The sequence below is a fragment of the Onychostoma macrolepis genome, chromosome 21 (genome assembly GCF_012432095.1).
Source record: "Onychostoma macrolepis isolate SWU-2019 chromosome 21, ASM1243209v1, whole genome shotgun sequence".
NCBI classification, from domain to species: Eukaryota; Metazoa; Chordata; class Actinopteri; order Cypriniformes; family Cyprinidae; genus Onychostoma; species Onychostoma macrolepis.
Window position 1 is genome coordinate 26,751,861 of NC_081175.1, and position 26,596 is coordinate 26,778,456.

General features: G+C 34.4%; 1 protein-coding gene across 1 annotated transcript; it reads right to left on the minus strand.

Moving 5' to 3' along the window:
* Positions 1-1,000: 1,000 nt before the first annotated feature.
* Positions 1,001-26,546, minus strand: lrrc8aa (leucine rich repeat containing 8 VRAC subunit Aa). Its single transcript, XM_058758432.1, has 7 exons — positions 26,363-26,546; positions 13,696-14,395; positions 11,821-12,429; positions 10,187-10,519; positions 9,013-9,183; positions 8,369-8,674; positions 1,001-2,939 (listed from the first exon to the last, which is right to left on the minus strand). The coding sequence occupies exons 2-7, from the start codon at positions 14,383-14,385 to the stop codon at positions 2,664-2,666; spliced, it is 2,385 nt and encodes a 794-aa protein (XP_058614415.1). The 5' UTR covers positions 14,386-14,395; positions 26,363-26,546; the 3' UTR covers positions 1,001-2,663.
* Positions 26,547-26,596: the final 50 nt, after the last annotated feature.

The window sequence follows — 26,596 nt, forward strand, 5'->3', positions numbered from 1 at the left end:
ACCCAACAATGCAGAAGAGCTGAAGGTCACTGTCAGAGCAACCTGGGCTCTCATAACACCTGAGCAGTGCCACAGACTGATCGACTCCATGCCACGCCGCATTGCTGCAGTAATTCAGGCAAAAGGAGCCCCAACTAAGTATTGAGTGCTGTACATGCTCATACTTTTCAGTTGGCCAAGATTTCTAAAAATCCTTTCTTTGTATTGGTCTTAAGTAATATTCTAATATTTTGGATGCTGATTTTTGACTTTCATGAGCTGTAAGCTCTAATCATCAAAATTAAAAGAAATAAACATTTGAAATATATCAGTCTGTGTGTAATGAATGAATATAATATACAAGTTTCACTTTTTGAATGGAATTAGTGAAATAAGTCAACTTTTTGATGATATTCTAATTATATGACCAGCACCTGTACAGTAAATTAACATACTTTCCAGAAGGCCAACAATTCACTAAAAATGTTTTCTTTATTGGTCTTATGAAGTATTCTAATTTGTTGAGAGTGAATTGGTGGGTTTTTGTTAAATGCAAGTCAAATCATCACAATTAAAAGAACCAAAGACTTAAACTACTTCAGTCTGTGTGCACTGAATTTATTTAATACACGAGTTTCACAATTTGAGTTGAATTACTGAAATAAATGAACTTTTCCACGACATTCATTTATTGAGATGCACCTGTATATGGGTGGATTTTGAAGTGAGAAACAACAGGAGATGGACTTTTCTTTTTTTTTTTTACTGGATGAAGCGTTATTGTGGATATTTCAGCCAAAAAGTGATGTACTGAAGCCTCTTTTTTGGGGGGTGAACTATTCCTTTAAATGGGTTATCATTTTTGGACCACATGATTTAGAAGTTTCACTTTTTCAGTGTTTTATATTGTTTACTTTTATATTTGCATCATCTAGCCCAATAATTTCTGAATTAACCTTGTGTTATGCAAAACCAACTGTAGCAAATGCTGACCCATTTCTGTGAAAAATATGAAAACGCATTTGAATGTTTATCAGAAGTCTTTACTTGGTTTTGTTTAAAGCCATACTGTGTACATTAGGCAATCTTCCGAACAAAAAGAAAAGTTCAAATAAAAATCATAAAATAAAATCATATGAATGAACACATACATATAAAAAAGATACATTAACGCATAGGATTGTTTTTCTTGCAAACACATGAACAGTTTGCATGAGTCCGTGCTTTCTTTTTGTTCTTTCTCTCTTTTTTTTTGTAAAATTATAAAACTTATAAATGCAAAATGTACACTTTATCTTTGAGATGAGCTCCAGCATACAGCTCAGAGAGAGTTAAGGCCATGATAGTGTGGGAACATTGCTACAAAAGTCATTATGATGACGTCATCACTCCCTATCAGAAGTCGACCAATGGGATGCGACGTGCAGGTCACATGGTCCAAATGCCAGTCCGTCCAAAATGGTACAAGTTTGTTCTTTCGAGTGTTTGAGTTCATCTTTGTGTAGAGTCTGTGGAGTGTAAGATTTCAGCAAGACATTTGTGGCATCATATTCATAGTCTTTAAAAGCATATATAAGTAGTAGATTTTGTATATGACCTTTTTGGCATTTAATTCTGTAGGTATTGGCATTAAAATGTACATTTTACATATTCGATAACTCAGCTGGCACATTCATAAACAGTCGACTCTTCCCTGATTGGACGCAGCCGCTAAGTAAATAATGCACAAACCACATATTGCTTGTTATATCTATTCATTCCAATAATGCCACTGCTTTAACATAGGCACTCGCATTCACATGTTAACCATGTAGTCGTCGTTTATATGCATGCCCCTCCGTGCCTGTAGGGGGCAGTACACAAATGACTTGACCTTGCAAAAAAGTGTGCTTGTGTATGAGAACGTGTTTGAGCGAGTACGTTTCTCGCGTGTATGTGTCAGTGTATGTTTCTAAGCACAGATGGCACTGTACTGTCCACAACTTCCCTTCATACAGAGAAGAAACGTTATCGCCCAAATAAAAATAATTAAAACTATTTTTAAAAAATGAATTGAAAGCAGAACGACTATTATAGTTTACACAAAAATGAAAATTGTTTGAAAAATTTCTCACCGTCAGCATATCAAAGATGTAGATGAGTTTGTTTCTCCATCAGATTTGGAGAAGTGTAGCATTCCATCACTCGCTCACCAATGGATGCTCTGCAATGAATGGGTGCCGTCAGAATGAGAGTCCAAACAGCTGATTAACACATCACAATAATGCACACGTAATCCACACCACTCCAGTCCATCAGTTAACATCTTGAGAAGCGTTGCTTTTGGCTAAAATATAAGTGCATAATCCATAATATTGCTTTCTCCAAACGTCATCTCATCTGAATTAGGAGAGAAATGTGCACAGATCAAGCACGGTTTACAAGCAAAAATGTATTAAGTTAACTGATGGACTGGAGTGGTGTGGATTACTTGTGATGTCTTTATCAGCTGTTTGGACTCTCATTCTGACGGCACCCATTCACTGCAGAGGATCCATTGCTGAACAAGTAATGCAATGCTTCATTTCTCCGAATCTGATGAAGAAACAAACTCATCTACATCTTGGATGGCCTGAGGGAGAGTACATTTTCAGCAGATGTTCGTTTTTGGGTGGACTATGCCTTTAAGAGTTCCTCTGTCTCGCTCAGGCTTGTTCTTTTTCGGTTCTCCACAGCTGCTCCTTGACCTCCGGTGGTAGGGTGTTGAAGAGGTCCTCTTCTACGATCAGCCCGGAGCGCTTGAGAAGGCGACACTCGGAGAGCTCCACTGGTAATCCCTCCAGCCGGTTTCCACGGAGCTCCAGCTGCATGAGGCCGGTTAACTCTCCGAAACGTGACGGCAGCACCGTAAGGCAGTTATTTCCCAGATTCAGCGTCCGCAGCTTCTTACACTGGAACAACTCGGGTGGCAGCGCCTCGATCTGAAACGGAGAAAAGCATGGTTCACACACACAAGCGCTGCGATATAATTCCCTTTCATTAGTGTGCATGTAATCTAATGACAGAAAATAAAAAACAAAACACTTTATTTCATGTTACTTTCATTAAAACCACAATAAATAAATAAATAAATAAACACACACACATGCATACATACAATAAAACAAAATATTCCCTTTATTACGTATAATGCAAAGGTCTCTGTGTGTTTTTGAAGAATATTAGTTTTCTGCCATAAAAGGTTATTACACAAATTTTTTTTTTCAGTTTTCACAAGAAAATATGTAGTTTATAAAAACAGTAAAATGTAGTGTGTAAAATGTAATCTATTGACAGAAAATAAGATAAACACTTTATTGTGCATAACGTTTATGAAAATGTAGTTACTGTAAAATTTAAATATGTAGTTTATAAAAATTGCAATTGGTACAAAGTGTGGTTGTAGTTATTTGTAGCAGTACTATTTTAGCATAATTTGAACAAGGTTTTATTTTTATTCTTTCTTTTAAATGTCTATATACAGTTCATTTTTTATTTTAGAGTTTGTTATTTTTCAGTTATTTATTTTTAGCTGAAATAAAATAAGTTTATTTTTCAAATAGATTTTTTTTTTCAGTTGAAGTTTATTGAATTTCACGTAATGAAAATGTGTTTTTACGTTTTTGTTTTTTTTGCTTTAGTTTCAGTTAACTATAACAACCCTGGTTTATATCAATGTCTATGTGGCTAGTAGTAACTAAAAATATTAACTTGACTAAAAAATATTAAATTGCAGCCTTTGCTGTTTGATAAATGATACTTAGTCATATTGCAATTTTGGCTTTATTTCAGTAGCTAATAAACTATTTTCAGTTATTTTTGTTAATGGAGTAAATAATATAAAATAAGTGTTCATCTGATTTCAAGTCATTCAATCTGTGTGTTTTGTGCAGTATTTAACGGTAATGTACAGTCAGGTGATCAGGTGTCTTGCTCAGGGTTTATTTTGCGATAATAACCGACTGATTGATATGAGAAAGCCAAAACCAGCAGAGCCACGCAGGCAATAACTTATGTGGCAAAAGGGTCAGTTATCCAGTTTAACCACCATTATGCGACAATATTTGACCGCAGAATGCCAAGACTGACCAATCAGAATCAAGTATTTCAGAGAGCCGTGTAATATGATCTATCTGTAATAAACGACGTGCCCTATTTAAAGCCACTCGCTCAGCAGGGCGGAGACCCAGGAAACATATTATACACAGGAAAACCAATTATCTCCAGAGTAAGCGGCTAATTTTGGCCCACACACACACACACACACACACTCTCTCTCTCTCTCTAAAAAGCAAACATGTGCATCTAGTTACCGTCCGCCTTGATTCTCAACAAATAACACAAATTACACAACTCATTTAGATAACAACGAGCTAATGAAAGAACCGGGAAGTTTGTGTGTGTGTGTGTAAGAGCACACACTCCTCGACAGGAGGTCCCATAAAGCCGCTATTTTCAGGAACATGCCACACACGCTCTCCAACTAAAAACAAGCACAAGTGCCCGTCAAACTCAAAACACATGAGAGACAGGTTGTGCGTGTTGCATCAGTGTTCCTGGACTTTATGTCTGTATGTTCCCCGTTGACTCGCATCCAAAGAATCCAGATTGAACAAAACAGCGGCGCCATCTAATGCCGCTTACGCCCCAGAGACAGCTCTGATGGGCGTCTGACGGATAGGTATGCGTAAGACGTGATTCGAGGGTGTGGAAAGACTGGAGCTGCTGAAAAATCAGGCTTTAATGCAGCAAACAGGATTTCCCAAAGCACAACTGGAGCCGCCTTTCTGATACATTATCACTAGCACTGTGAGTTTGTGGATGAATGTGGAGGATTCCTGTCCTGAAACTCCACAGACACGATATTTCAGAATACAAATCTCAAAAATATTTGTTATGATTGCCATAATTGTAATTTAATTAGAGTTAACTAGCATTACATAGCTGTTTACTACTGCAATCATTTTAGAAAGGACGCGTTACCTACAACAGTAAGCAAAAACAATGACTAAATGGCTATTTTGCTAATGGGCGACATTAATCAATATGTCTGCACAGCTTAAGTGACGCCAGCTAAAAAGTTCATTTAGATGTGAGCAAGTTAGAACGTAATAAAAGATTATGAAAACATTTTCTTCTTTGGTATAACATGCACTTATGAATCATTCACAATAAGACCAGGAACATACTGAAGTATTAAAGAAGTTGTACTGACCTTATACCATCAGGAAAAAAATTATAATTATAAAATATAAAAATATTTAAATATAAATTACATTAATACATACATACAGTGCTGCTTGAAAGTTTGTGGAACCCCTTGCAGAAACTGTGAAAATGTAATTTTAACAAAATTGGAGAGATCATACAAAATGTATGTTATTTTTTTATTTAGTACTGTCCTGAGTAAGATATTTTACATAAAAGATGTTTACATTTAGTCCACAAGACAAAAAAAAAAAGAAAAAAAGAAAGACAAAAAAACCCCCCTGAAATTATTAAAATAACCCCATTCAAAAGTTTGGGAACCCTTGGTTAATACTGTGTGTGGTTACCTGGATGATCCACCACTGTTTTTTGTTTTGTGATGGTTGTTCATGAGTCCCTTGTTTGTTAAACTGAGCACTGTTCTTCAGAAAAATCCTCCATGTGCCGCAGATTCTTCACTTTTCCAGCATCTTTTGCATGTTTGAACCCTTTCCAGCTGTGACTGTATGATTTTGAGATCCATCTTTTCACACTGAGCACAACGCGATGCGTTAAGAGCCGGGGGTGAAAACTTTTTTAATTTGAAGATCAAGGTAAGTTGTACTTAATTTGTCTTCCGGGAAACATGCAAGTATCTTCTGTTGCTTCCGAAGGGCAGTACTAAATGGAAAAAAAATGTATTTCTACAAAGTAATAAAAAGTTGGACATCTTCATCCTGTTCAAATCATACAGTCACTGCTGGAAAGGGTTCAAATATGCAAAAGATGCTGGAAATCTGAAGATTACAGAGGACACAGAGGATTTTTCTGAAGAACAGTGCTCAGTTTAACTGTTTAGAACAAACAAAGGACTCATGAATAACCATCACAAAACAAAAACCAGTGGTGGATCATCCAGGTAACCACACACAGTATTAAGAACCAAGGGTTCCCAAACTTTTGAATGGGGTTATTTTAATAATTTCAGCTATTTGTTTTGTCTTGTGGACTAAATGTAAACATCTTTTATGTAAAATATTTTACTCAGGACAGTACTAAATAATTAAAAAAAATATAACATGCATTTTGTATGATCTCTCTTATTTTGTTAAAATTACTCACATTTTCACAGAATCTGCAAGGGGTTCACAAACTTTCAAGCAGGACTAATGTGTGTATATATATATATATATATATATATATATATATATATATATATATATATATATATATATATATATATATATATATATATATATATATATATATATATATATATATATATATATATATATATATATATATATATATATATATATATATATATATATATATATATATATATGTGTGTATTTTAAAATATTGTGTGTATTATATATAAAGTATATTAATTCTAAAATATTGTGTTTGTGTGTGCATGTATGCGTTATTTATATAAATTATTATTATTATTATTATTATTTTATTTTACTTTATTCCAGTGATGGCAAAGGTGAAGTACAGCCTTTATTTGAAGTTTTTTTTTGTAAACTTATAAGTTTCTTTGTCACTTCCATACTTGCTGAAATTATTATTATTCTTTAAATCTTACAGACTCTAAACTTTTGAATGGTAGTGTATATTCAATTCAGTTTGTTTATTAGGAATAACTTCTGGAAATGTACTAATATATATATATATATATATATATATATAGTAACGGGTAACGTGCTGTCTGCCCCGCGATAACCTCCCCTTGCAGGGGTGCGTCGAAAGACGATGATCTTGTATCGACAATAGTCAGAGATAGTGTCAAAAACATAAATTATTGGCATTTATAATTAATGTAGGCCTGTTACATTCTTATTTTTATTAGGCCTATTATTATTATTATTATGAAGTTACTTTTTTTACGTTTAAGTTATAATTAATTTGCCCCGCAATATTACCGCATAACTGATGCGCTGCGAGGATAACAAAAGACTAGGCTATTTACTCCCCAAGTAAAATGTTTTTTAAAAAAAAGGTCTTTTAAAAGAGGTCTATTATACAATAAATAATTCAAATATTAACACTGCAGCCATTAATAAATATGAAATGAAAACGAAATATGTTTCTTCTCATTTTTTTTTCACTTTGTACGGGCCACAAGAGAAATATTAAGAGAATAAATGAAAACAGTTAGCTATATACCGTTATCAGCATATGTTGAAGTAGATTCGTCTCTCGCCGTCTCTGAGAGAATGTGTGTCAGATGCCGAAAACTCTGTCATTAAGGTCATTGCACACTGACACTGACTGTGAATGATTCATAAGTGCATGTTATACCAAAGACAAAAATGTTTTCATAATCTTTTATTACGTTCTAACTTGCTCACATCTAAATGAACTTTTTAGCTGACGTCACTTAAGCTGTGCAGACATATTGATTAATGTCGCCCATTAGCGAAATAGCCATTTAGTCATTTTTTTTGCTTACTGATCCGAATTTTTTTTGACGGACGAAAGTTTCGGAGGCAGTGTGCAAATTTGATTGACACAACATGAGGTCGTATTTATTTTTTTACGTGCGAAAATTTCGGACGTTAAAAAATAAATACGACCTCATGTTGTGTCAATCACATTTGCACACTGCCTCCGAAACTTCTGTCTGTCAAAAAAATAATTCGGATCAGGTTCGATTTTCTGTGTTTTCGCATCCGTAGCATGCATTTTGATAGGAAAGGATGGGGAATAAGAAAAAAACGTGCAAAAATTTTGGACTCTGTGTGAAAAGACCTTTACCCCGTCATTCCATTTTTACTTTCACTTTCTGCATAGTGAACTGACTGAGATTAACACATTCACCGGCACAACACATTGCTTGTGTGTGATATCCATTGACTCGCCTTCATGGTTTAAAACAGAAATATCTCCAACATCGTGACGTAACCAATTACGCCCCGTTATTGGGTAATTGGATAATAAAGAACTTTTGGCTTAAAAGAAAAATCGATAATTTTGACCTATACAATGTATTTTTGGGTATTGCTACAAATATACCCCTGCTACTTATGACTGGTTTTGTGGTCCAGGGTCACATATAGTACATCTGCAGTTTTACAGGGAAAGATAAACTCAAACTCAGATAGCAGCGTCTGAGGGAATCTCACAGGGATGTGAGGTGACGTGTACGTGCAAGTCTGCACAATTATGCTCAACTCACTCTGTTGGCCGTCACTGCAAAGTACTGCAGGTTCTGCAGGAAGCCGATGTCCGCAGGGATGCTGGTCAGGTTGTTGTGGCTGAGGTCCAGGTAACGCAGCTTCCTGCAGAAGAAGAGCTGGGCAGGAATCTTCTCGATCTTGTTCCTGTTCAGGTAGAGGCGCTCCAGGTTGGTGAGGGTGCCGATCTGGATGGGGATGTAGGCGATCTGGTTGTACCAGAGCTTGAGGCACACCAGTCTGTGGAGATGCTGGAAGCTGATGATCTCCTCGATGGTCTTTAAGTTGTTGTCTTTCAGATCGATCTCCTGCAGACAGAAGTTGTTGTGCATGTCAGAATAAGTGAACAGAGCTTGTTCGAGCATGAAAATACCTGTGGTAAGATGCCACGCATTAAGAAATTTACAGCATTTATACAACGCAGCAAGTTTAAGACACTCAATAATCTGGTTGTACATGCATTTACATTGCAAATGATTGCATCTTTTAAAATAACAGCAAAAAAGGCCCAAATATTATCTAATTTGATGATGCCAAGTTCAAAAATTCAAATTAAACTTTCCATAATGTATGGAAAATACATTATGGCCCAAGCATAGGTATTATGCAGAGTTTTTGTGCTGCTAGATGAAGGATGACTGATGACCTGTAGATTGTGTAGGCTGAATATGGAGTGCGGGATCCGCTCTAGATCACAGCGCAACAGCTCTAGCTCCGTCAGGTTCACCATCTTCTTCAGACTGTTAAGAACCATCAGTTTTGTCCCTTCGTTATTGATGGAGAGCTTCTGCAGGTGAACGCCAACATCTGTCACCACCTGCAGGGGAAAAAGATGTGCTGGAATCATTACTTTGTCCTAAAGGAGTTATAAAACACAATTCTGTGTGAATATATTCAGCTTTTAGATTAAAAACAGCTCCAGAGGTAAGAACATTAGGATGCTTATTAGAATTTCCACATCGGTCTTAGATACATATAAATACATTTTTGTAACATTTTGTTCTGAATATTTACAAAAATACCTTCAACAAGCACAACACACCTGCAGAAGCTATTTTTACTACTGATAAATATCGCAGATTATCTCTGAAGGAAAGAACAATTGATTAAATATAATATAAATAATATACATTAATATAAAAATATCTATATAATTTATGAAATATAAAATTTTTATTATAAACATTATATAATATAATATTACATTATATTAATTTTAATATAAAGTTAATTATATCTTGTGTAGAATATTTTAATACAAATATTAAAAACACAGTATATAATATTGTATCAATTATATTATTAAATGTATTTGAATTTAATTTGAATTTTTAATATGTAATGTCTATAAATATTTTGTTATATAATTATATAAATTATATATTTAGTATGCTATGTTTTATTATAAAATTACAAAATACTGTATATATAATAATAATTAAATTGTTAATTGAATTTTTTAGTTTCTAATTTTTTTTTTTTTTTTACATAGAATTTTTTAATTTTTACCAAAAGGTAAAATGATTATTTTATAAAAAAAAAAATTAAACAATATTATATTATTGATATATTTATATAAACAATATATTTCTACATTATTTAAATTACAAACCATTTAAATTATACATAAATTATTTATATATTTATACAATTTTTTTTTTGGTACAAGATTTCAATAAAATATTTTTTTTTGGTCTTCATAATAATGTGGACTGATAAACCAAGCACAACAAGACTAAGAACATGTAATAAAGCAAATAATTTTGACATCATGTCTTTCTGAATGGACTGATGAACTTCTGAGAGTAACATCATCTCACCTGAGGCAGTTTAGTGAGGTTGCTCTTCAGCCGCAGGACCTTGAGCCTCTTGAGCTCCCGCAGGCCGTCGATGACGATGAATCGGTTGTTATCCGCGCTGAGATTTCCAGTCAGATGAAGCTCACTGAGGTTCTTGAGGCTGTAGATCCACAGTGGGATCTCCTTAATGTCTGTGAACTTTATGTGTAGTGATTTGAGGTTCTCGCGGAGGAAGGCCAGAGCAGGAGCCTCGATTTTGGCCGGCGTGTGGTAAAGCCACATCTCCCTCAGGTTACACAGCTGTGCGATTATGGGTGGGATCGTAACATCAGGGATCAGCTCCAATTTCAGCACCTGCGGGAAACACAGAGAGTACATTTACCTACAGCTCAAGCAACCAGTGGTGTGCGACTGGGGCTGGTGGGGCTATCTTTTTTTGACCAATAGCATAGAGGATATTATTCCAGAAACCTCATTATTTTTGCAATTCCATTTGGTGACATCAGTGGCACAGAAATTACACACTTTGCCTTTAAGAATTAAAAACCTGACAGAAAAAAGCAAGCCACGTGTGAGGAAACAGCTCTAACTTCCTCCTAAGCTGCTGTGAAAAGTAAAACGTGATCTTACAGAGTCATCTTACTGCACGTGAGCGGTTACTTAAGGGGAAGCTGAAATGGACTCATGTGTAAGGCTGCATGATTTGGGGAAAAAAAACGGAACTACTTTTTTGGTCAAATTATACGGCCATACAAATTATTTATTTGAATAAATAATTTTAAAATAATAATAATATTTTAAAATACTCATTTAAATAAATTACTTGTAGGGCTGCATACTTTGGTCAGTCATTTGGTGAATTCTTCAATATGACTATAAAACAATAATTTAAATAAATCAAATAATTAAAAATATTAGTAGTATTATTATAATTATTTTAAAATATTTGATTTATTTAAAATTAAAACATTTGGTGATTATATCAACATGACTAAAACAACAACAACAACAACAATAATAAATATTATTCTTATTTTAAATTATTTATTTAAATAAATCAGGGCTGGTAAGCGATTACAATTTTTAATCTAATTAATTACATGAGGTGGCGATTAATTAATCTAATTAATCACAAATTAATAATCAAACATCAAATTTGGCTGAGAAATTACTCCCAAAAGATAATTTAAAGTCATTTTTGTGTAAAGCATCAAACAGACATTACAAAAAGTAGCTTCAGCAAGAAATATTTAGTTTATAAATAAGCTTTCCATTGATGTATGGTTTGTTATGATAGGACAATATTTGGTTGAGATACAACTATTTGAAAATCTGGAATCTGAGGGTGCAAAAAAATTTAAATACTGAGAAAATCGCCTTTAAAGTTGACTAAATTAAGTTCTTAGCAATGCAAATTACTAATCAAAAATTAAGTTAAGTTTTGATATATTTACAGTAGGAAATTCACAAAATATCTTCATGGAACATGATCTTTACTTAATACCCTAATGATTTTTGGCATAAAAGAAAAATCAATAATTTTGACCCGTTCAATGTATTGTTGGATATTGCTACAAATATACCCCAGCAACTAAAGACTGGTTTTGTGCTCCAGGGTCACATATTCAAATGTTGACGCACACAAAGCCACATACCTCCAGCTCGACCAGGTCGAACACTGTGTCCGGGATGCCGCTCAGCATGAAGAGGTGCAGCTCCAGCTTCTCCTGTGAGTTTTTGGTTATCCTCTGTCTGAGTTTCTCCAGAGTCCATTCGTTATTCAGGTTCAGCTGCCGCAGTTTGTTCTCGCTGACCTCTGACAGGAAGACGGCGAAGCGCTTGGAGTACAGCGGGTCGTACTGATCGATCATGTGCAGCATGAAGGCAAAGTCGTTCTTGACATCGGGGATGTCGCTGTAGCTGCTCTCCTCGCGGATGGACTCGAAGGAGTAGCGCTTTAGCGAGCGGCTGATGATCCAGTACAGCGTGTACATGCAGATGAGGCCGTAAACCACCACCAGGCTGATGTAGAAGCAGGCCAAGATCTTAAAGAGCGTGGCCAGAGGATGGGCGCAGTGGTACGTGCGATAACCGGTCAGCCGCTCGATGTCCACGGTGCACGGCACGCTGAACTTGATGTGGTGCACATAGTACATGGTGTAGCAGATGATGATGATGAACTGGATGACTTTGATGATGATTTGACGAATGTAAAGACGGTGAACAATGTCACCCTCCTCCACGTGGATACGGAACTTCTTCACCTGAAAAGAGAGAAGGATGAGATGAGACGATATATACAGAATATTTGGCCTCCGTTCCAAAACCTAGTGGACTACCTCCTTGTCCGCTACCTACACAGACAGCATCCTTCGAAGGCATCCTAACCGAATTGTTAACAAAATTTTTTATTAAATGCATATTAAATAATTACAAATAGTATAAATAAGTATGCTTTTAAGATGATAAATATATAAATATTAATATATACAATTATATTTAATAAAAAAATTTCAGCATTGGATTAAATAACTTTATTTTATTTATTAGTATAAGAAGTGAGCAAAATGTATAAACATTTATGAAATATATTAATATATGAATTTATATTTAATAATATTTTCAACAATATTTTAGCATTGGACAAAATAACTTTTATTTATTAATAAATTAAGTAAGCATTAATGTATAAATATATTTATTAAATATATAGTAATATATAAATATTTATTACTATCATTTTTAGTATTGTATATAATAAATAAGTATTTTATTTATTAGTGTATTAAGTAAATGTGTGTGTGTGTGTTATTAATACTTTTCAGTATAGGCTAAATAAATAATATACTAATAAACAAAATATAGTTAAATACATTTATTAAATATGTTAATTTATAAATATTTATGCAATAATATTTATCAATAATTTCCTGCAGTCCCGAAACACTGAAATATGATTAATTTGTTAAATATATATTAATATATAAATATTTATGTAATAAGATTTATCAATAATTTTCAGCATTGATTGTTATAACTATATTTTATATATTACATGAATTATAAGTATAAATTAGTATATGAATAAGTATAAATTCTAAACATATATTAATATATAATTATCTATGTAATAATATTTATCAATACTTTTTAGCACTGGCTGAAAACCAATTTATTTATTAGTATATGAAGTAAATATACAAGTAAATTTTAAATATATTTATTAATTTTTAAATAAATATTTACATAATATTATTTATCAATATTTCAGAATTGGTTGAAATAGGTATATTTTATTCATCAGTATATTTAAATCACAATGCAAATCTGTGATTGCACTCTACACTAATGCTGCCTTTGAATTTATGCATTTTGTAGGAATAGATAAAAAAAAGAAAAAAAAGTGCACCTACGATGCCTTGAAACGCTCACTACAGAGGCAGCTCACCAGGTTTTGGAACACAGCGCTGTTCACTAGACGTCCCGCTTGTTACTTGAGAGCAACTCTTGAATAAATCATAGGCACACACCTTCTCAAACAGCGCTTTGGCCTGCTCGCCTTCCTTCTTATCCAGGACACCCGTCTCTGAACGGTCCACGATGCCCTGCTCGATGCGGGACTTGGTCCTCTGCAGCATGGGAACGCTTGCCTCCACATCGTGGTCGCTGATGCTGGAGGTTTTCTTATCCATTGAACCGTTCATCTTCCCCGCTGGCTTCGGGTCACTCTCCTCCACCACAGTCTCAGAAAGTGCGCGAGTCGTCCACGGCGAGTCGAAACACTTCAGCAGGATCGACACGAAATGCTCCAGCTTCGAACTGGTCCGCGGAAACTTAAACCAGAAGTTACTACAAGCTAGAAAGATCAGCGTGTGCAGCAGCACCAGGTACGGGAAGTACTTTGCGAACCAGTGCAGCTTGTTTTCGTAACACACAGCGTCCACGTAGTTGTACTGGTGTCGGTCGAGGTCGTACTGGATGCCCTTGGGCTCGGTGTTGAGCGGCACGCTGACGTTGAGTTGTTCGCAGGTCTGGTTGACGACCCATTTGCACGGCAGGCAAATCATTTTGTCCTGCGTGACCTGCAGCGTGCCACCGAACACCGCGATCATCAGCATGACGATGGAGATGTAGTCTGTGAACACGTCCCACCATGGTTTCAGAATCCGATACGCCGGCTGTGTATCAGCAAAGTATCGCAACTCAGTGATGGGAATCATGACAGTTTACCTGAGAAACAGAGAAAACCAAGAAATTACAAACTGTAAGTGACAGGCCAATAATCAAGTAATTTCCTCCTAAAAATAAAATAAAATAAACAATATAATAAAAAAATAAGTTAAACAAATAAATGAAATATTTTGAATTAGGTCATTTTTAAGTGTTTGTATGATTCTCAACCCTTTGCAAAAGGTAATTTCTAAAATAAAATAAATTAAGATAAAAAATAAATAAACAAACAAACAAATAAATATATAGAAATATTTTTATTAAGGTTTTTTCTAAGCTTTTCATATCATTCTCAATCTTTTGCAAAAGGTAGTTTCTGCCTAAAAATAAAATAAAATGGACAAAAAAAAAAAATACAAAAATAAATTATATAATATAATAAATTACATTAATTAATAGATTAATTTCCAAGCCTTTCATATCATTATCAAACATTTCGCAAAAGATAATTGCTACCTAAAAATGACTGAATGAATAAATAAATTAATTAATTAATATATTAATTTTATTTCCTACTAGCCTTTCATTTCATTCTCATCCTTTTGCAAAAGGTTATTTCTGCAAACAAACAGGGTAATTTCTAAGCCTTTTCTTCACCTTGTTCAAATGATAATTTCCACCTGTAAATAAAATACAATAAAATAAAATCTAAATATTTTGCATATAGACAATGAAACCATTTGTGCATTGAGAGTGTGACATTATTTTCATGACTATCAAGCACATTCATAACACAACTCCCTTAAAGACAAACATTTTTCCCCTTGGAATAACATTCATTGTTACATTGTTCACGGAAAGACCCGGAATGCTAAAATGGTAAACAGACAAAAAACAAGAAGTAAAAAACCTACAGAAATCTTTTTAACTGTGTGAGAAAACAAGTTTTCTAATGACCTTTAACCCTATTCTGTCTGCTGCTCCTTTCACTTCACACACAGAGTTCCCTTAATCGAGTCTCCTATCTTTCTCTTACAGTAGCCGCGAGTCAGAGCTCAGACCATGGACACAGGAAGCGGCTGGAATGAGTCAGCAAACCATCCTCAGCTGTGCGTGTTTGCAGGAGTACAGTTACAGAGGACAAGAAAACTCCATTAAATCTCACACACACACACACGTCCCACAAAATCAGAGCTGTGCCTAATTTTAGCACTGGCAGGCATTTTCAAGGTACATATGATGCATGTACACACACACAGTTGTGTGGTTAAATCCAGCAGAGCGCTTGACTTTATAAAGGCCGTTTATGACTAGTCTGGGGACTGATGTTTTGGAGGCACAACATCATTAGGGTTACCAGATTGAAGCTGAGAATTACCAACAGCTGCCGTGTCTGCTATAAGCCAAACAAAAAGTGTCCCAATTCATAGCTTGCTGAAAACAGGATGTAATGAAATACTGTTTCTGATGGATTTTTTAAGAGTGTGCATCCGTTTGAACATTACTCCTCTAAAAGCAGAGCAAGATTTCAAAAGAATGTATGAAATGATTAAAAAGAAAATATGCAAGTTGAATAAGTGCTCATGCATTTCATCCAATATCGCCCAATTCCTTCCCATTTTCACAAGTTTGGTTGGTAAGACTTTTTTCTGTTTGTTTGTTTTTGAAAGAGGTCTCCTCTGCAAGGCTGCATTTATTTGATGAAAAATACAGTAAAAACTGTGAAATATTATAACAATTTAAAATAACGGTTTTCTGTTTGAATATATTGTAAAATGTAATTTATTGCTGTGATCAAAGCTGAATTTTCAGCATCATTACTCCAGTCTTCAGTGTCACATGATCCTTCAGAAATCATTCTAATATACGATTTGCTGCTCAAGAAACATTTCTGATTATTATCAATATTGAAAACAATTGCTGCTTATTTTTTGTGGAAACTGTGATTCATTATTTTTTAAGGATTCTTTGATGAATAGAAAGCTCAAAAGAACAACATTTATTTGAAATAGATTTTCTTGTAACATTAATAAATGTCTTTACTGTCACTTCTGATCAAGCTTCCTCGCTGAATAAAGGTATTCATTTCTTTAAAATAAAACTCTTACTGACTCCAAACTTCTGAACGGTAGTGTGTGAACCTAAAAAAGTATAATGATGATATTTTTATATAATATTTACTATTCAGTAATATTTATCATTTAGTAAAAACTAATAAAGAACCAGCAATGATGGTAATTTGAGCCTCATTTTTACATACAGTATGCTGCAAAGGGTGTATTATTTTGAAATACACAATTTTAGTGCATATGCAGATGGCTTATGACACAAAGCCACAACTTTATGACTATTCAACATTTCTTGATGATTGTGTATTAACAGAATGAACGCTTTAAAAAAAGTGAACGATGTCCTCTGAAAAAGCCTTGTGTGAGGAACAGACCAAAATGTAAAATACTCCTTTAAATAATGGCAATTCTATACAAAAGGGTTTGAATAGCAGACACAAGCATTAGGAGACCAATAAAAAGGGGGGAGGTGAAAGGGAGAGGAGGGATGGGAAAAGGAGAAAGAGCTGGTGAGTTTATTAGCTGGGGAAAAGGCTAATAGAACACAAGTGAAGAGATGAAGAAAGAAAGAGTGATATAATGAGGCATCCAGACAGATAATTCATCATTTCCTACCCTCGATCAATCATTCCAGCATTTAGACGACCACCACAGACACCAAACAAACGTCAGTATAGACCGTACTCTGACTCACTATAGATCGAGAACCGCTCCGGCTAACATCTATACTTAGAGTCGGAAAGGCTGGGAATTTTCCGTTTGGGATTCAGGAGCTGGAGTGAAAATGCAGAAAAGGCCCCTGCAATTGTTTATTGAGAGACCTTGTAAAAATTCCACGTTGGGCTGAAATGACTCCAAGTTAGAGCACCTCCGTTTCAAAACATCCTCAACTGGAGTATACGGCATGGTCAAAGATTAGATGCTTTAAAATATTATATCGCTTTGCTTATTTAGGTAAACATGTTAAGATGAAGCCATCTGGCTGTATTAACTGAAATGCATATATATATATACCCATTTGTATCCGAAACAGCCTCTCTGCCTATGTGGGGCCCCTTTAAGGGTTATGAGCCAATTAAAATCTGGTTAGAGGTGTGCTATTATTATACTAAAACAGCAAAAACCTCTCGTAAACTCATTTCTAGAGAGTAGAATATCACAGACACTTGAGGGTGAATGCTTTTGACTTGGGCTAGTAAGTGTGTTATTAATATAATAGTATTATTTATATTTTGAATTAATTTTTATATTTTAAGTTTCCATTTTAATTTTAGTTTAAGTTAAGTAATTTTGTTAGATGTTTGTCATTTTTATTTATTTTTTCATATTTGTTAAGGCCTGTTCACACCAAGGATGATAACTATAAAGATAACGATATTAGCGTCCACACCAGCGAATGATATCGTCTGTTTATTCCAAGCGCACGCGGGTCTGCCGCTTTAAATTCTCGAGCTCATGATAGTAGGATGGATTCTGATTGGCTGTCAATGATTTTATCGTTCATCAGCTGAAAGAAATCGTTCTGGAAGTGATTCCAACGGTATCGTTTGTCTGTGCCTTTATCGTTATAGTTGTGGTGTGGACTCTGCTATTCTTTAATATTCAGAATGATTTTTAGAACTATATCTTTAGCGTTATCTTAATAGTTATCGTGCTTGGTGTGAACGGGGCTTTACAGTGGAACTTTTAAGTAGGGCTGCAACAACGAATCGATTAAATCGATAAAAATCGATTACTAAAAGCGTTGGCAACGAATTTCATAATCGATTCGTTGTGTCGCGCGACGCGGAGACGTTTGATTATTAAAAAAAATAATAATAACTTTAGTTGAGCGCGGAGCGGAGTGAACACACTCTCTCGCACACGGATGGTAGCAGAGTTTGGCGCCTCATAAATAAATAAAAAAAGGAAAAAAACAAAAAAAAAAACAAACGAGCGGAGGTAGAGGAAAGATACATGGCGGAGGCAGAGAAATCCGTGCGACCCAAGTCATCCAAGGTGTGGGAGCAGGGGCGGCGTTTGCGTATGGCAGTTGCCATACTCTAGCCCAGTCAGGTGCTGTGAAAAATTATCCAAACTTGAGTCGCTTATAATTCGTTTTATTATTTTAAATCAGAGAGTTTTAAAAATAGTAAACCAATGATAAGCATTAAAATAACTTGTCAGTAAAACTGTAACGCCATTGGATCATCGAGCTCTCAGCGAGACCTCGTAACTTCACCCCGCCTCCGTTCAGATTGACGCCGCGCACAGCCTGGAGAAGATGAGATCTCTGCTTTTTCGCAATGCAAGGGTGAATAAATAATTGGTGTTTGAATAGTACAGCGTTTTCTTTACTCAAACACTATGTCAGTAAAGGATAATGTTTTTGTGTGTTTGAAGAGTGGAGAAGAATTAGTTATTTGCTGTCTATATGTTTTAAATATCCTGTGCATTATGTGCATAAGCGCTTAATTTGAGATTTTGGCCAAGTGTATTAAACAACAAGAAAAACTAAGCGCCCATATAGCTACAATCAAAGTTATATAACCTGTAAAAGTTGATGAAAGCATAATGCACTTGCTGCTTCAGATAACAGTTACAGCCGTTCTAATGACAGACAAAACACTCCATCTCCGTCATTCTCTGGTCAAAAACATTATTAACTCCATTTGAGCTTGATTTTCATATAATGTTAAGTGCAAGTGTCTGATACAATACCAACGCTTAACGACGCAGTGTTGTTAAATTATTTAATTTTTGCACTTCCAAAAAGTCTATATATTTGGCAGATGTAAAGCATACATGTGTATGTTTTTGTGTTAGTCCATTTTATTTTATTTTATTATTATTATTATAACAGCTCAGGGATGTTCAAGGAGCAACATGTTTGTGCACTTTCTAAAGATTTTAGTTCTGTTTTTGAATAAAGGGTTGGAAATGAATGCTTTTCTTTTTCTTTTTTTTAAATCCGATTCATCGATTAATCGAAAAAAATAATCGACAGATTAATCGATTATTAAAATAATCGTTAGTTGCAGCCCTACTTTTAAGTTAACACCATGTTAATTTCCGTTTAAGTTTAGTAATTGTACCTTTGTCGTTAATATTTAAAATATTTCTGTTTTTATAAATACGTCCATAGTTTAAAAGAATTCTCTATTTAATTTTAGTTTAAATTATGTACTTTTGTTACATTAATTTGTCATTTCTATTGATTGATTTTTAATTATTATAATACAATTAAAAAATTTTTTTAAGTTTTCATTTTAATTTTATTTTTGGTTTAGTAATTTTGTTCCATGATTTTTTTATTTTTAAATTTAAAATGTAAGTATTTTTAATTTAGCTTTTTAAATTTTATTTCAGTTTTAGAAGTTTTAGTACTTCAATCTAAACTTCACTTAGTTCTCAAGGCAACTCAAATTTTTACTTTAAGTTTTTCATCTAATTGGAAAAAGACTGGTGGTGGAATATTTTTACAGTGCTGTTTACTTTATTTCAGCTTTATTTCTATTAACAATAACAGTTTTTAATAGTTTTAGTTTACAATAACAGCACTTGCAACCACATGGCAAACAAATACCAATATGCCAAAACTACTTAGAAAACTTTACAAACCTTATAGAATATATCCACAACACCCTATTTACATGAACACCTCCTTATCTCCCAAACACACATTCTCTATGCGGAATATTCACACACTATTCACACAAAGATAAAAACATACTTCACAACTGACCATTCACACTAAAATTCAGACAATCCATATGGATAAATAACCCACAATCACCATATAGCTGCAACAGTTCCTTGGAAAAAGAAAGGCAAACATAACGTGCACTGAATAATATAGTTCAATGCTAATGAACAAAAACCTTCAGTGGTAATACAAACACACCTGAAATATGGGAAATAAATCACAAGTAAAACAACTTAAACGAATAGTTAATCTTTTGTTCTTGAGTCGTTTGTTGTTCAAATGACCATATGTGACCCTGGACCACAAAACCAGTCATAAGGGTCAATTTTTCAAAATTGAGATTTATACACCATCTGAAAGCTGAATAAATAAGCTTTCCGTTGAGGTATGGTTTGTTAGGATCAGATAATATTTGGCCGAGATACAACTATTTGAAAATCTGGAATCTGAGGGTGCAAAAAAATCTAAATATTGAGAAAATCGCCTTTAAAGTTGTCCAAATGAAGTTCTTAGCAATGCATATTACTAATCAAAAATTAAGTTTTGACATATTTACAGTAGGAAATTTACAAAATATCTTCTTGGAACATGATCTTTACTTAATGTCCTAATGATTTTTGGCATAAAAGAAAAATCAATAATTTTGACCATACAATGTATTTTTGGCTGTTGCTACAAATATACCCCAGCGACTTAAGCTGTCAGCTTTAGAAAATGGCAATAATCTACACTTATGCACAATATTTAAGGGTTTTATATCCATTTATATCCACCGTAGCTCAAATCTCATTCATGATTGAGCATGTTAATTTGGTGCCTCAAGCCATGTTATGTTTAAGACAATTGATCACAAGAGCATCTTAGATCAGTAAAGATAAAGGTAGGTAAAGGACGACAGAATTTAATATATGACTAAACTATTCCTTAAAAAAAAATTTAAGTGCAGTGCATCGAGATGTCTGAACACGTCCCCTGAGTCCACGGGTCTCAGCCGAGAGTCTATTAACAATTAACAAACACCAACCTTCGTACACAGAGACACAAACACTTCACATATAAACACAAACTGCCTCCCTCACAAAGCTGGAAATACTTTAAAAGCATCATCTAAACAGATAATTTCCTCATATCCTTCAGAAAGTAAACAAGACGCTGTGTGTGCGTGTGTGTTGAGGATTAGTTTCTATCCTTTAGGAGTGTTTGGAGATGTGTTGTTTTAACACAAGGCCCTCTGAGAGTGTTAGTCTCCATCCGGCTCCTCACACTGTCTGCCGATCCAGCCTAGACCTGCGCTGACCGTCCATGAGACGTCTGTTCCATCACAATAACCTTTAGTAACAATACCACACACACACATTCCCCCCATTTAACGTGTGCTTTCTTGAGATAAAAGCCTCTTTCTTTGAATGTAATTACGCTTGACATTTCCCTCAGCATTCTGGATTCCACACTAAACAAGCCATTTCTCATCACAGTAATGAGGATACTACTTCATACTGCAAAAATAGCTCAGTTCTTTCCCTCATAATGTACGTAAAGTTATAAATACTTTCATAAAGTAAGCAGTATTGACTTCTCTCATAACCTCCAGAAAGCAACGTCATCTCACCGAAAAAAGCCCATCAGCAGGAAAGCTGGAACAAGCTGAGAGAGAAACTGTATTCTCGGTGTATGTTCCTATTTCTCTGAATCTGAACTAGTGTTGTCACGGTACCAAAATTTCAGTATTTGGTACCGATACCAGTGAAAATCCACGGTTCTCGGTACCAATTTCAGTAACATATGCTAATTAAAAAAACACTTTTTAATAATAAAGTCAAACAAAAATAAAATGTACAAAAATGAATGCCATTCTTTATACTTATTTAAATTGTGTTTCAAGTTTTTCCGCAAGTAATAAAGGTATGAAAAACAGTAAACAGTAAAGTTTCACCCAAATTTAATTTGTCTTTTAATTAATGAAATTTAAACATTTTATTTTTTTGGTAAATAAAGGGGATTTACTATTAAAATTAAAATTAAAATATGGAAGAAATATTGTGTGATTATTTCTTTAAAAATAAATATTTTTTTCAACAGTAGTAATAGTATCACATACATTCAACTAAATTATAGTAATGCACTTCGTGCTCCCTTGAGTTGCCAACAAATACGGGACAAGATATGAGGTTTCAACATCAGAATATGGCAAAATATCCTCTATAATGGAACTGCTAAATCACTATATGGCCAGAAAATGCTATAGTGGAACATCTTGATCACTATATGGCAAAAAAAAAAAACTTGATTACTTTATAGCAAAAAACATTTTATAATAGAACATCTTAATATCTTTGTGGCAAAGAACCTTCTATTATGGAACATCTTGACTACAGGGCAAAATACATTTTATAACAGAACATCTTGATCACTATATGGCAAAGAACCTTCTATAATGGAACATCATGATCACTATATGGCAAAAACATTTCATAATAGAACATCTTAATCACTTTTTGACATCTTGACATGGCAAATAATTTTATAAATCATTTTATAATGGAACATTTTGATCACTATATGGCAAAAAACCTTTAATAATGGAACATCTTGACCACTTTATGGCAAAGAACCTTCTATAGTGGAGCTTCTTGATCCCTATATAGCAAAGAACCTTCTATAATGGAACATCTTGACCACAATATAGCAAAGAACCTTCTATAATGGAACATCTTGACCACTATATAGCAAAGAACCTTCTATAGTGGAGCTTCTTGATCACTCTATAGCAAAGAACCTTCTATAGTGGAGCTTCTTGATCACTATATAGCAGAGAACCTTCTATAATGGAACATCTTGACCACAATATAGCAAAGAACCTTCTATAATGGAACATCTTGACCACTATATAGCAAAGAACCTTCTATAGTGGAGCTTCTTGATCACTATATAGCAAAGAACCTTCTATAATGGAACATCTTGACCACAATTTAGCAAAGAACCTTCTATAATGGAACATCTTGACCACTATATAGCAAAGAACCTTCTATAGTGGAGCTTCTTGATCACTATATAGCAAAGAACCTTCTATAGTGGAGCTTCTTGATCCCTATATAGCAAAGAACCTTCTATAATGGAACATCTTGACCACTATATAGCAAAGAACCTTCTATAGTGGAGCTTCTTGATCACTATATAGCAAAACCCTTCTATAATGAAACATATTGATCAATATATACTGTAGCAAAGAATAGTCTATAATAGAACATCATGATCAATACAGCAAAGAACTGAAGGCTTGTGGACAGCACTAGAGAGGTATAATAAAAACAATCACAACGATCCCCATGCTGATTTGCTGTATCTAAAATAGGAAGTAAATGGTAAAATATCTATCCTCACATTAATGTATATTTGTTACTGGAAAAACTGCACAGCATATTACAGATCATCAATACTTAAAGCTCTTCTCATGCATTCTGAAAAAAGAACATCATTATTGACAACATCTCATGACTGTATCTGACCCGTTTTAACTCACTGGGATGGTTTTAAAGCCTCTGAGTGAACACACATGAAATTAACTCTTCTTCTGTACAACATTTTGTCCTGAGCGCAGTGAACTCCAGGTGCATCTCGCAAACACACACAAAGGGTCTGTTGTTAAACTCACTCTCTGTTTAGCTTCCCCAAGGGCATGCTGTCCCCATCTGCTGCTAACGGCTGGTATTAAAGATGGACGCAACCCAAACACACACGATTGGGCATCATCCCCAAAACCATCACTCTCTGTCCTGTCAGCAAAAGAGCTGAACAACACTCAGATACAGAGAGAGAAATGAGGTTTTAATGTGTCAAATTGTGTTCCTATGGCTCCTCTACGGAAACGCCTTAATAATGAACGCTGGCTATTTCTCACCACTACCCAAAGTATACAGATGGAGTTAAACCACTCAAAGCAATTAAACGTGCATTTGAGTAACCACACTTTCAGCAGAGCAAAGTGAAATAAAGCGCTGTTTGTAACATGTTGCCAATTAGCACAGAGAATAATTTGCACTTATCTACTAAGCATAAGATGCATTTACAGTAATGGGAGAAAACATTACACTGAGAAATGGAACGAAGCAATTCACTGATCTGAATGAAAGAATGATTCATTCACGAATCAGACATCCCTACTTTTCCTATGAACATGCCAAGGACAGCTAGGGCAGATATCAACAATAACTATACTGCTTCTTACAAAAAGCACTGCAAATGTAATTTATTACATTATACAGGCTTTTTTTCAATTATTTCAAAATGTCAGATTTGTACATATTAAAATATCTTCGATTTATGACACTTGTTATAGAGAATTTGATATATATCATATAAATTCAATATATTTTTATTTTATGTTATATAATAAATATATTTTTATTTTATATAATTAACATATTTCATATTAATAGTATTTAGTAGTATTATATTTATAATATATTTTCTGATTTTCCCATTTTTGTTAGTCTTTGATACTGACCTTATATCATTACATAGAGTTTTATATAATTTTACATATTTTTTTAATATATATTATTTATATTTAACAATTTCTATATTTTACATTTAAAATTAGAATTAGAATTTGTTTTACATATAACGCATATATTTTATATAAAATGTGTATAGGCAGAGCCACGGAGATCTCAAAAAGTGGAACAATCCAATTTGTGAATGAATCATTTTGAGAACCGGTATAAACCGATTCACTGAAAAGATCTGACTCAAAAAAATGATTCATTCACAAATCAGACATCTCTAGCTTAAATTATAGCCCGTTTCTCACAAAAAGCTATTATATGACTTCAGAAGACTCGGAATGCAGTCAAGAACTACTTTTATTGATTTCTTCCATGCAAAAAAGACATGACCGTATATATAGTTTGTGCATTTAGTGAGTTAATGGAGTCAGAGGTGTAGTGTGTGGCGTCCCACAGACACACAGGCTTTGGGTTTTACACACCACACTGCAGCCAGTCAATTACGGGTGTGTCCTACTCAGATCAAGCATGCTTCCTGGAACACATGCTGCTGCTGCTCCAGCTAAACAAAGACAACTTCACATGCGTGGAGAAAAAACATCAGGCCCGCACTTGTTCAAAACACATATTTCTCTCGCCTCAGGGTCAAATTTGAACCCTCATCTAGAGCAAATACCTTGTTCTAGGACTAAATTACAATGAAAGCAAATGATGGAAAAGGCACCGTAAAGGAATTGGTCTTATTGTTTTTTTTAAATACAGCTTTGGGTGAAAAACACATCCAAATTTATGTAATGTTCAGTTGCATAATGATGGGACACCAGTCACCCTTCTGAGGTTTAAACCTACAACCAACAGGTTACTAGCCCAGATTTTTAACCACTAAACCACAACACACCCAGGAGGGAGTGTCTCAAAATCACTTAATTTCTACATTAAGCAGAGAAAAACACTTGCATTTTTATTTCTGAACCAGCTTTATATCAGTGTCTGTAACCTAACAGTCTAAAGCAGGGGGTTTTCAATATTTCAGATGATCTGAACCCTCAAATATAATCAATCATTCTCATGCAAGGGACCTCCCATCCTAAAATTTAATATGCAACTATATATTCCCATGTATAAATACCCAATTTATACTATTAGAAATATGTGCTATATTTGGAAAATTTTCAGTTTCCTTCACATTACTTTATTGCATTTTTTTTCTACACATTATAGTACTGTTCTGTTAGATGTATTATTTATTAATTTTAATTATTTATACATTTGTTTTAGTCATTTTCAATTTGTTTAAATTACATTATTATTTATTAATTATTTTTATTATTTACTTATTTTTACACTGTAAAAATAAACCCCCTAGTGGGTCTCCAGACCCTTGGTCTAAGGGGCCCTATAATAAAAATACATGAGGTGTTACATTAATCAGATCAGATTTAGGGCTACAACACATAAACACACTACCACAGGAAACACAACACACAAACATAAGAATATAACAGAATAATTCATCAATTCATAGACTCAGAAGAAAACTCATAGATTTATAACTTAAGACACACAAAGTTTACACACACACACACACACACACACACACACACACACACACACACACAGTGCTAGGCCTGCAGTCTAATGGGTTTCCGTGGGTGGAAAATTAAAGCTTGTCTCTTTGGTCTCTTAAAAGCGTCTTGTGTTGTCGAACACACCCTGAACACACTCAAAGCCTTGAGAAACACACACAAACACATCCGGCGCAACTCACCGGCCTCGTTACTGAGTGGATCTCTGGCTCCTGTGGCGCATAACTGATACATGTCTTTCCTCCGGTCCACGATCCACAGCGTCAGCCTCACACTCTCGCAGCCTGAGGAAAGAGTTGAGGAACGCTGATATAAGCCACGCCCAGGAACTGGCGTCAGCCGTACCGCACGGGACGCGTGCTTCGAATTCTACTACGGCGAAGGCTCAGCTCATTAACATTAATAACGTAACTTTA